We start from the raw sequence: 12,475 nt of genomic DNA, 5'->3' as shown, positions 1-12,475 counted from the left end.
CAGTGCTAAGGAACATAATAGAATTTTTTATATTATCAGAAACAGAAGCAAAAATCCAGGAGATTACCATGTCATTGCAGGTATCCCATTGTTCTGTCTTTGCTGGTTCTCTGATCACAGTTCCCTTCAAAAATCAAAGCTTTCTCTTGGATGAGAGGGTTACTTCCATGGATCTTTTCCATGTTCTGTAATCTGATGGTCCAGTTAGTTTTCCCACATTTATTGAGTGAGAACCTTCAGATGGATGAAGGTACAGAGGACTGTTAACATCTATTGCAGCCATTTTTCAGATAAAGGCTTAAGCTTTCAAGATAGAAGGAAAGAAGAGAAGAGAAGAGATTCAGAAATGTGTTTGTGTGTTTATGATTGAATATATGAATCGTTTGCTTCTACATATTCTGCAGTCTTCTGAGCCATAGCTCTGATACCATGAAGACAAGCTTACTGAAAATGAGTAAAGCGAAGAAGAAGGACAGCAGAATTGTAGGGAAGAATAAGCAGTGATTTCATTTCATTCAATCTACCCTCAATGTTGCTTACAACACTCCTTAAATAGTGCGGCTCATTCCTTACAATCATTGATCAAATATTCTAACCTAGTACACCTCATAGGACAGCACACACAAGATGACAAAAAGTGTCATGTGCACAAATTTACACGTTGATTCTCCTTTTTGATGATTAGTACTAGGAAGCTTCCTTATTGATATTACTAGCATGCTTGCTGTCAACAGAGATTAAAGGAGAGAGAAAAATGGATCTTTTATATGTACATCGTATTAGGCATGTGCAACGTGTGGTGTCGTTTTAGCGTTTATGTAGCTTTCTCTAACTGCATACCTATGCAACCTTTAATAATTAATTTCGACCGCACAAACCGTCCAATAACCAGGTCTAATTGTTAGGTACCACAATCTTACAAAATACTCTGTATGTAGTTTTCAGAGTTTTTACTAATCATAAAGTTTGTCTATCATCCTCATATCTTGCTTTGTCTATCATCCCCAATAACCAGGTCAGGAAAGAAATGTGTATAGATCGATATTCATTCACAAAATCTCTTTTGGTCTAGCAGGGTTAGCAAAGGAAGGGGTCGTCGTGACTTGAAGCAAACATAAGTTCAACTTCTCCATAATCTCGGCTTTGAATGTGAAGTGTCCTGCTGTCCAAAACATTAATCAACTGGGCATCTGATGAATATCAATCGTGAGCACAACAAAATCCTTTCCCAACATGATGAAAAAACGCAAATTAATAAAATCTGAAGTAGGTTTTTATGCCCTAAAGAAAGGAGGTGATTCAAGCCAAAAACAATACTAGATGATATTGAAGAGCTGCAAACTAGTAGTGTGTACAAAACTAACCTTAATGTCAGAAAACAGATTCAAACACTTGCAATTACTACTAAGGTTAAGCCAACTTCAATAAACGTGACTTCACCGGCTCAGAGAATCGAGTAAATAACATATATGGTGACGCGACGCCTGTCTAGTGTCTTCCAATCTGAAGCAAATTGTGTAGTAAAAACCAGTTATAACTGTAGTCAAGACTTTCCCATAAGCAATCGATAACATTCTACAATCTAGATACTAGTCCATTATGTACATTGCATCACTATGACTGTTAGATCAGACAAATAAGAGTTTCCAACCTTAAACCTAGTTCCAAGAGGCCATCTGTCTGTAATTAATTTGAGAAGCCTGTTCAACTGCCCTTTCTCTCGCTTCGAACAACCCATTCCTCACAGGAATCAAAAGCTCCGTGTTGCTTACTCCCCTGCTTCCGTTCTCCATAAAAGGTATACTACCATTAGGAAAGAAAGTCGGTCTCATGTTTGTTAATGAATGAGGGTGCATTCCCTGAGGACCTTCCAGGAATTGAACAGCCCCGGGGTAGGCTGCAAGAACAGAACCGGAGATTTGGGGAATCGGAACGCTGCCATGCTGATTATTAAGGTGTGGTAGGACACTAGGAGGGTAGAATGTAGGGGACAAATTGTTTACTTTTCCAAAATAAAGTCCAGAAGGTACTACCATCTGCACTTGTTCAGCTGCAGGGCCAGCCACAAGATAAGGGTGGGGTTGAACATGAGTAACACCTCGCATACAACTCAGATCTACCCAGTACGAAGGTCTTCTCATTTCAAACTCGGGTTGATTGACATTTCCCCCAAAACGAGTTACTGTGTCAGCAGCGCCACTTTTTCTGACCAGCTGCTGGTTTTCACTGTGTCGATTATGATGAGTGTTTTTCCGTGTATCCTCCATCATAAGATTGTCGTTTAAATCAAAACTTGGTGCACCTGGTTTGTGGTGATTTTCATCATTTTCACTTTGGCAATTCAGGTCAAGGAGGAATCTTTCAGGCTGCTTTGAAGTGAAGTTCATAGAAGACTCTTCAGCAAAAAAATCGGAATCCAATGTGGCGGCAACATTCAGGTCGATCCCTCTATTACTGCAACTTCTATTTCCTCTTTCAGGATTCTTGAAATAAGTGTGGGGGCAGAAAGCACTGATACTGCCAGATCTCTTCAACCCAAGCTTTCCACCAAATTGCAATGGCTTCTTAGGCAAGCCCATAGGAACCCCAATCTTGGCCACCACGGATATTGGTGGAATTTTCTGAAATTCTGCTGGATGTCCCTCTATACCTTCATTCAGATCAAAGTTACAATGATGTGAACTTTGGAAAGCAGCAGCTTTAGATTCTGATTTTACAGTTACAGATGATTCTCGCTCTCGGAAAACAATTTTTGATTCGTGTAACTGAATTAGACATGGCTTCCTCTCAACCAAATCTTCATTGGACGACTGACATGGTATAGGATCCGTAGAATCAACTGAACTTAGCTGAAACACTTCACCACTTTCTTTAGATGACGTTGAATCAGTTTTCAGTAGCTTATTGTGGAAAGCCCTCTTGGTAGTATGATACCCACGACTAGCTTCTGCCATCACTGAATAATCAAGATCTTTCCTCTTTCCATTAAAGGGTTTCCCGGTATCTGAGCTCAAGTCGCTCTTTACAGAAGCCTGATGTGCATTTACCCTTTCTGATGAAACAGTAGAAACCTCAGCATCTCTACGATTATGTACATTTGTTTTGTTCTCACCAGTCGAGGAAGCGAGCCCATGGCTAATGCCATCGTTAGAAGAGACATTACCCTCAACTTTACACTTCTCCATACTACTTATCGGTTTTTAGCTTCAACAATAGCTTCAAATTCACTTAGCCACACGGATTACCTGATGCTCAGAACTCTTACCCCTACAAAAATGCCAACAAAAATAATTCACTAATCTGACATTAAGTATAAGCCATAGGGCAGAATTGAACAAACTAACACACAGCAATCTTATATCCACAAAAGGAAAGATGACATTAATGGGGCTAGATCCAACCAAATATTACTCAAACACTTCATTTTGAACCAAAGACCTACTGTAAGATTTTCTGTAACATAGCCGAGTATAACACTTAGGCACATACTCGAGCAGTCTAGCCCAAGCAACATTTGGAGAATCAAATGCACATAAGCATGAAAAGTCCGACATTAACAATCATAGCTACAAAAATTGACAGCCTTGGCAATCACATTATCACAATACTTCAAAGCCCTGAATACATGAAAGATTACCTAATTAACATAATTAACAGAAATGATAAACCAATATTACACCAAACAGCAACACACAAACTTCCAAAACCCAAAAAAATGAAGTTGACTAGCATTGCTATTTGGTACCTAAGTCTCCATTTGAAATGAAAATGAACACCAACAAAGCCAAAAATAAAGTATTCTTCAAGGGAAACCAAAAAAAAAACCCAGAAAAAAGAACAAGTAATCCTTTTTTTTTACTCACTTTATGTCAAACAACAAAACTCCAAACAAAAGTTCAATCAACAGAAACCCAACAAAAATCTATAGCACTTATTCTTAAACACATATCCCAAAATTCCAATCTTTTTTTTCCCCTCAAGATTTACAAAATAAACAGAACCCTAGAGTTACTAAAAAGTAAAAACAAAACCAAAATAATAAAAACAAATTACAAAATAATAAAAGAAAAGATCAAAGAATGAATGAATGAATACCTGGTGAGTGAGTGAAGAAGGAGAAGAAGAACAAAATGGTGGTTCAGTTCCTAGAACAAATAAACAAAGTAAAAACAGAGAAGAAAAGTGAAGAAATTTATTAAAAGTGATTCAAAATCTTTATTTCTTTCTCTCTACTTTCCTATCTTTTTCATTTTTACTAAATAAATAAATAAAAATGGAAAGAAACAAACAAAAAAAACCAAAGCCAAAGGGTTTGATGAGTATGATTACCCACCTTGCCTCATTTTTTTCCACTTCTGGAGACAATGGTGACCCTGATTTTTTCTTGGGAATTTTATTTTACTTTAATTCTTTTGAGGAAAAATAGGTCACTGAAAATGAAAAAGTAGAGGAAAACAACAAATGGAAATACTGTAGAAGGCTAGTCTAGGAGGAGAGAGATGGGGAAAGATGGGAAGGGTCAGAGGTGTCAGATGTGAGGGGTGTGGGTGGGCCCATTTATGTGACAACAGCGCCCTCCATCTCTGACGGAGGGGGTTAGAATTTGTAGGTCCCAACAGGTATGGATGTGGGACCCATCCTAGTGTTTTTGGGGGAGAGGTCATTCCTCCAGTCTCGTGTCCGTACATTGGCCGACAGTGACCTCTTTTCAACCTTTCCCCGTTAAATGCTGGACTGTGGGGCCCATTGGGTCATCACTTATTTAAGTCTGGTTCTATCATATTCCCTCCGTCCCGGAATATTTGACCTGTTTTCCTTATCGGGTCGTCTCTTAATACTTGACCTGTTTCTAAAAATGGAAATATTCTAACAATATTATATTATTTCTCACTCCATCCCTATTAACCCACCTACCCCTACTCCATACAAAAAATAATTAAAAATTCAACCCCTACTCTCCCCCAAGGCCCCAACCCCACCTCTGAACCCACCTCCCACTAACTACATTAAAATAATACCCCACTATCAACTACTACCTATTAAATTAAATAAGTCAATTCAAGTCCCTTAAACTCTGTGCCGGTCAAACCGGGTCGAGTATTCCGGGACGGAAGGAGTACGAATTATACGAATTATACGAATTATCAAACTTTATTTATTGGGACTTAATGACTTATTTGATCGTGAGTTTGGGTTGTCAAAAGTTATTGAATGTTAAAGTTGTATAATAAAATTTATTTTTGATCGCATATTTGTCAATGCACAACTTTAACCATTAATATCTTCAACTATATTTTAGTCTGTGCAATGTACGAAATTTATTAAATTGTAAGTTAAAATAAAACTAATATATATACCAACTGTTGTATTTATATATTAGATTAGATAAGTGTTTGATGTTACATTGAATTTTATTTTAGGTTTATTTTTTAAATATTAGAGTGTTTGATTTTGGATGGAGTTGTATATACATTAGTAATTAATTAAAATATCTATGTGACACCTAATTAATTATCTACGTGGCGCTCGGTTTTTTTAATTCAAAAATAAATTATAAATCTTATCTTTCATTGGCCGAAACCATTAGTAATCCTATGTGATGCTCTAATAGTTCAGCAAATATGCCTCCTTTATTTCCTCCGTCTTTTAATACTCGCAACGTTTGTTAGTTTCACGCATGTCGATGCACAACTTTGATCATTTATATCTTAAATTCTCTTTATGCAAACATTATAAAAAGTTGATATTTTTGAAAATACACATTGAGACGAATCTAACAAGATCCCACATGACTATGTTTCCAAACGTTGCGAGTATTAAAAGACGGAGAAAGTATATATATATATATATATATATATATATATATATATATATATATATATATATATATATATATAGAAAGGCTCCCGTGAGAACACTTCCTTACGGTAAGAACACTTTGTGATAATGGCATTTTCGTAATTATTATTAACAAATACCCCATTTTTTTAACGCCATTTTTTTATTTCAGAATCTCTTTCTCTCTCTTCAATTCCTCCCTCTCTCCAATTATCTCTCCGTTCGTAGCCACCACCAACGCTCGGCGGTCGCCGGTCAGGTCACTTCTCGCCGGTCGCTTCTCGCGGTGGTGATTCCTTCGCAGAAATCCAACGACGCCGCGAACACCTTCCTCCTCCAATTCATCGATCGGTTAATTCTCAAAACTCAATCGCCAATTCTCAATTTGCGATCTATTTGTTATTCGAACAAAATCGCACCAAACAGAAATTGTTATTCAAAACAGCTGCGATTTGTTATTCAAAACTCAAATCGCAAATTCTCAATTTGCGATCGATTTGTTATTCGGTAAGATTTTGCTGGTGGTGATTTATGGTGGCCTATCGTCGCCGCCGCCGTTGCTGCTTGCTTCTCGGCGCCCGAGCTGCTCGCAGCCGCCTCTGCTCGCAGCCATTTAGACGCCGCCGCTGCTCGGTTAATTTAATCGCTGGTGTTCTCAATCGATTTCAATCGATTCTAAAATAAAATCGATCGGCAGTTCGGTAAGATCTCTCTCCGGCGCTCATTCTCTCTCTTCAATTCCTCTCTCTCTCCTTTTCGAACACCACCAACATTCGCCGCCGTCGCCGCCGCCGCCGCTGCTCGCGTCTCGCTTCCGCCGCTGCTCGAGTCTCGCCGCCGCCGCTGCTCACTGCAATTCAGTCGCCGGTCGCGTTGGTTTTGGTTTCAGCAATTTCGATTATAAATTCCGTTCGCGGTGGTTGTGGTTGAATCAGATTTCAATTTCGGTAAGATTCTTCGAAATCAATCGATTTGGATTTCTTCGATTCTAAAATCAATCAATTTCGATTTTCTAAGATTCTAAAATTAATCATTTTCTCCGATTATAAAATCAAACGATTATTCGATTCTTTAATCAATCAATTTCTCAATTCAAAAATAAAAATTGATTTGAATTTTGGTGGCCGCAAATCAGGTCTCTTTTTAGGACATTGTTGGATGAAGTTAGAACATGTTTGAATAAAGTTAGAACATGCTTGAATAAAGTTAGAACATGTTTGTATAAAGTTAGAACACTGTTAAATATGTTTATTATAGGCTTGAATAAATTTATAACATGCTTGAATGGATTTAGAAATGTTTGAATAAATTTTGAACACGGTTGAATAAAGTTAGAACATGCTTGAATAAATTTTGAAATACGGCTGAATAAAGTTAGAACATAGTTGAATAAATTTATATCATGTTTAATAATTTTAGAACATGCTTGAATTAATTTAGAACATGCTAATTGGATTTAGAACATGATTGAATAAATTTAGAACATGCTTGAATAAATTTAGAACATGGTTGAATGAATTTTGAAACATGTTTAATAATTTTAGAACATGCTTGAATAAATTTAGAACATTAGATTAAAATTTAGAACATGTATATATGTATATGTGTTGACTAGGTTCCATGTTCTAAAATTTGAACATTGTTGAACGTACAATTTTAGAATATGCTTGTATAAAATTAGAACATGGTTGAATAAATTTAGAACATGAGCTTGAAAATTGATAACATGGTTGAATAATTTTAGAACATGCTTGAATTAGTTTAGACATGAGCTTTAAATTTTAGAACATGGTTGAATAAAATTAGAACATGCTTGAATAAATTTAGAACATGGTTGAATAAATTTAGAAAATGGTTGAACAAATTTAGAACATCGTTGAATAAATTTAGAACATGCTTGAATAAATTTAGAATACAAGCTTGAAAATTTAGAACATTTATATATGTATATGTGTTGACTTGTTCAAAATTTAGAACATGGTTGAATAAATTTAGAACATCCCTGCACAAATTTAGAACATCGTCGAATAAATTTAGAACATGTTTGAATAAATTGAGAAATTTATTTCGAAATTGAATAAATTTATTACATGTTTAATAATTTTAGAACATGCTTGAATTAATTTAGAACATGAACTTGAAATTTTAGAACATGTATGTATGTATATGTGTTGACTAAGTTCTCATATTATAAATTTAGAACATTGTTGAATAAATTTAGAACATGGTTAAATAAATTTAGAACATCGTTGAATATATTTATATATGCTTGAATAAATTTAGAACATGAGTTTGAAAATATAGAACATGGTTGAATAATTTTAGAACATGTGAATTAATTTAGAACATGAACTTAAAAATTTAGAACATGGTTGAATAAAATTAGAACATGGTTGAATAAATTTAGAACATGGTTGAACAAATTTAGAACATCGTTGAATAAATTTAGAACATGGTTGAATAAATTTAGAACATGAGCTTGAAAATTTAGAACATGGTTGAATAAATTTAGAACATGGTTGAATAAATTTAGAACATGGTTGAACAAAATTTGAACATAGTTGAACAAATTTAGATCACAGTTGAACAAATTTAGAACATGGAGAGTGTAAAAGTGTTCTTACCGTAAGAAGTGTTCTTACATAAGGAGGTGTTCTTACCGGATCCCTCCCATATATATATATATATATATATATATATATATATATATATATATATATATATATATATATATATATATATATCCACCCCTTAAGATGAGAACTGAGAACTAATCTCGGTCCTTAGATCAATCAAATCAACGGCCCACATCTTGTCCGACCAAATCAAAAAATAAGGGCAATAGAGTAATTTTACCGCCTTTGGATGACCTCCCCTTTCGTTCTCAATTTTCAGATTTTTTTCCTCTCTCTTCCTCCCGTTTTCTCTCTCCTTCAGCAAATCCTCTGAGAGCTTCGATTCACATCTCCATCTTCTCCAACATTTTCGATTATCGTCCTGCAATTCCTTCATATTCTTTGCAATCGTCTCTCTCAATTCATGAACGCAAGTACTTTTTATTTTTTTCGATTTGTTTTCAGTTTTTGTATTTTTAATTAGGGCTCGAATTATTGATGACTTTTAAATTAAGGTTTCGATTGATTCTTTTTATGTTTTACATATTTTCAAATTGCGAATTTGTTGTTCGTTTTTGCGGCTTCAATTGCTACAATTAAGGCTTTTATATTGCTATATTGTTTTAGTTTTAGCGATTTTAATTACTAATTGAAAGAATTAGGTTTTGCTTTTGATTTTCTACAATTAATTCCATGTACTCAAATTTAGTTGATTTCAATTCGTTGAATATTGATGAGAAATTCCTCGAATTTTGTAGCTTGAATGTGATAGTTTAGAAAGTGAGTGCTTCGTGGAATCTTGTAAAATTAATGGGATTAGTATGGGATGAAGTTTTTCTAGTAATAGGTTCGACAACTGATTGCAGTTTAGCCTTAAGTGCAATGCCTAGGTTGTGTTTTTGTTGTGCAATTTGGTGTGTTGTGATGATTTGATGGGTTGCAAATTCTATTGTTGATGCTTGACTGTTTGTTGTTGCTGCTGAATGTTATGTGCTACTGAATGACTAAATTCTTTACTCCTTTTGTTGCTTGGTTCCAGGTTGCTTTAGGGCTCTCGTTGATGCATGAAGTCAAGGAGGGAGTGTACTGGTAGCAGGTGGTTTCCAGAATTAAAGATTTGGTGAATGTTGGTTAACAAGTACAAATGATGTTATGTATATGATAGAGTACAGTGGCCCGATGGTTCCAGAGTCATTATCAAGGTAAGTAATGGATTTGTGTTCTATCTAAGCTACAATGGATATTCGTGCTTGTGTGTCAAGGACCGTCAACCTCGTGATTGTGCCATGGTTATTTAATTTAAGAGCTTGTTTGGTTAGGTTGTTTGATGCTTGGAAGTCGAATAAGATAAACAATTATGTGTGATTTATGGACAATTTTGTGTGATTGCAGACTCCCAGCTCGAAATTCTCAGGTCTAGCTTGATCTAGCTTAATGATCCTTGGATCAATCCAGCTTTGAAGATAAGAGACTTCCTGAGATTAAGCAGTGTTTTATTTTCTACAATCATTTGCAGTCATTGCGGACATATCCTCATTCAGGGATCATGACTATTCTGAATATCAAATTTTAATAGCTAGCACAAAAAACTGTTAAAGAAAGATGTTTACCTGGTAAATTGAGCATTAGTTGGATACAATTATGCAAATAAAATCTTGCACGTTTTCATTGAACAGACAAAGAAGGGTTAGATGACAAATATTGTCTAACCACTTCTAATTCCCATCTTCTAAGGGTTAGGAAATTTGATCATATCTGATTCTGACAAGTCATACGCAGATGTCATCCTTGCATATTCTTGGCATATCAGCATATGCCTTCTAATCCTCATTGATGGATTGCCAGCCGCGTCTAGCGACCACCTAACATCAGAAAAATGGACGATACATATAATTCTAGTTTAGTGTTCTTCTTGTTGCTGTAGCTGTCATGTTTGAAGAGTTGATGAAGCCTTTAATATGATCAGCTAGGCAGTCGCGTTTCAGTCGGCTGGTTGCTGCAGGTCTGTTACTTATGAGTATTTTGAGATTTTCTCATTTACTTTTGAGTATTTTTAATTTACTTTTGAGTATGTTTAATTTACTTTTGAGTTAATACTCCCTAGTCCCTATTATTTATGTTCTTCTCTATGGTGTAGCAGTCTTGTTTGCAAACGCGGTTTTAGTTCTAGTAGAGGTAGCGTTTGTTCTGACCAGCTAGGCACCCACGTTCAGATCTGCTGGTTGTGCAAGTGTGTTGGCAGTAGCTAGTTGCTGCAGACCTGATGCAGGATGTTCGAAGCTAAAGTCAACTTTTCAAGTTTGAATTTTGTAGCAGGTCGGTACATGTTTGTTTTTTCTGCTTGTTGTTGTCTGCTTCTGAGCAGTTCATGGTCAATTTATACTATTAGTTTTTAAGAAAATATTTAAGAAAAAAATTACAATTGAAGTGTCATTATTATTTTGTTTACATTTAGAGGGATTTAGTCTATTTTTGGAGATATTTAGTTTACTTTCGCTCAATTCAGTTACTTTATCTGTTTGTGTCAACACACCATCTTAATCACCACATAGTTTCCTTATTGTAGCCTATTAGCTAAATTGGTAGAGCTTTGTGCATTGCACAATGATGTAGGTTCGAATCCTACATAGGCAATATTTAGTACTCCGCATATGATGTGAACTCTCCTATTTGATAATTATTTTACTTTTGAATCAGTTATAACTACTTTTAAGAGTAGTTTATTTACTCCTATATTGAACAAAAGTAACCGTCAAAAAAAGAGTTAAACAAAAGTAATAATTATACGTGTAATTTAGATATATTTTGATTTACTTTTTAGTTATTATGATTTACTTTTGATGTATTTCAATTTACTTTTTAGTTTCTTGTATTTACTTTTAAACTTTTTTTTTTAAAAAAAAAGTTTACTCTAAGAAACAACCTATGTAGGAATCGAACCTACATCCCCTATGCATATGCATAGTGCTCTACCAGTTGAGCTAATAGGTTTTAACAAAATATTTAAGAGAAAACATTGATGTTTCATTGTAATTTAGTTTACTTTTAGAGAGATTTTGTTTACTATTGGAAATATTTAGTTTACTTATGCACAATGTAGTTACTTTATCTGTTTGGGCCAACACACCATCTTCATTCTCAACTATTATTCCAAGTCAAAGCATATGGGACTAGCCTTAATATCTCAAATATGCCAAATATGACATTTATGGTAACGGCTCATAAGAATTCACAACAAGCTTCACAGATTTACTTCTCAACTTAATCTATTTACTTTTATCAGGTTTTGATCTACTTTTTAAAATATGATAAAAAATATATGATTTCCTATCCACCAATTTGACATAAAAGGTAAGGACGTGGGATTAAATATTCTTCCCATTCAGAAAATTTAAAAGTATATTTAGTCTCTGGCTAGCCTCAACTACGGTTCAGGTCTAGACCTCCCTAATGTATGTGCTCCTGCTACTATATCCTATAAACACAAAAAGCTCACAAAAAACAAGATGTCCTGCTGTCATGCTCTTCTGGAGAAGATGATACTCTGAGCGCAGCTAACAGAACACCTCAGCTACCCAGCAACAAGTCTGCATCACCATTCACTAGCCCTTCAGAATTGTACAAAATAGTTCAGCTATCCAGCAGTACAAGCAGGACATCAGTGGCAGCAAGTCTGCATCACCAACCCCTCTGTACATGGCTAACAACTACTAAAAACAATATGGAATTTGAGGCATTAACTAAGATCCCAAATACTAAAAATTAATAAGTTGAAAAATTCGAGTCAATGCATCTAGAGATTTAGTTTACTTTAAGAGAGATTAAGTTTACTTTTGTATAATTTTCCTTTACCAGAATTTAATCTAGCTAATTTATTCATTTCTAGTAAGTTTTAATCAATTTTAAAAATAGGAGAATCATAGGAGGAAAATGCAATTGTGTGTGCAAGTCATCTATCCCAAAATCCTAATGTAAACAATGAATCTGGATAATTTAAATTCATCTGAACTCTGTCAATAATC

General features: G+C 34.9%; 1 protein-coding gene and 1 long non-coding RNA gene across 7 annotated transcripts; one reads left to right on the top strand and one right to left on the bottom strand.

Annotated features, from left to right (window-relative positions):
* Positions 1-1,298: 1,298 nt before the first annotated feature.
* LOC110787610 (uncharacterized) lies at positions 1,299-4,493 on the bottom strand. 3 transcript variants are annotated; one of them, XM_021992233.2, is made up of 3 exons: positions 4,334-4,492; positions 4,096-4,145; positions 1,299-3,267 (listed from the first exon to the last, which is right to left on the bottom strand). In XM_021992233.2, the coding sequence occupies exon 3, from the start codon at positions 3,183-3,185 to the stop codon at positions 1,659-1,661; it is 1,527 nt and encodes a 508-aa protein (XP_021847925.1). In that variant the 5' UTR covers positions 3,186-3,267; positions 4,096-4,145; positions 4,334-4,492; the 3' UTR covers positions 1,299-1,658. The 3 variants fall into 3 exon arrangements, with proteins under 3 accessions (XP_021847925.1, XP_056693384.1, XP_056693385.1); XM_056837406.1 differs by lacking the exon at positions 4,334-4,492 and having other exon boundaries at positions 1,299-1,503; positions 1,652-3,267; positions 4,096-4,327; XM_056837407.1 differs by lacking the exon at positions 4,096-4,145 and having other exon boundaries at positions 4,334-4,493.
* Positions 4,494-6,000: 1,507 nt separating this feature from the next.
* Positions 6,001-10,930, top strand: LOC110787609 (uncharacterized). 4 transcript variants are annotated; one of them, XR_002533138.2, is made up of 4 exons: positions 6,001-6,785; positions 9,493-9,655; positions 9,846-10,455; positions 10,594-10,930. It is a non-coding gene; the product is annotated as an uncharacterized lncRNA (long non-coding RNA). The 4 variants fall into 4 exon arrangements; XR_002533139.2 differs by having other exon boundaries at positions 10,591-10,930; XR_008928318.1 differs by having other exon boundaries at positions 6,005-6,785; positions 9,846-10,066; positions 10,233-10,930.
* The last annotated feature ends 1,545 nt before the right edge of the window (positions 10,931-12,475 follow it).

The sequence above is a fragment of the Spinacia oleracea genome, chromosome 2 (assembly GCF_020520425.1).
Source record: "Spinacia oleracea cultivar Varoflay chromosome 2, BTI_SOV_V1, whole genome shotgun sequence".
Lineage (NCBI taxonomy): Eukaryota > Viridiplantae > Streptophyta > Magnoliopsida > Caryophyllales > Amaranthaceae > Spinacia > Spinacia oleracea.
Note: the sequence above shows the minus strand (reverse complement) of the source record. Positions and strands in the feature narration are given on the sequence as shown.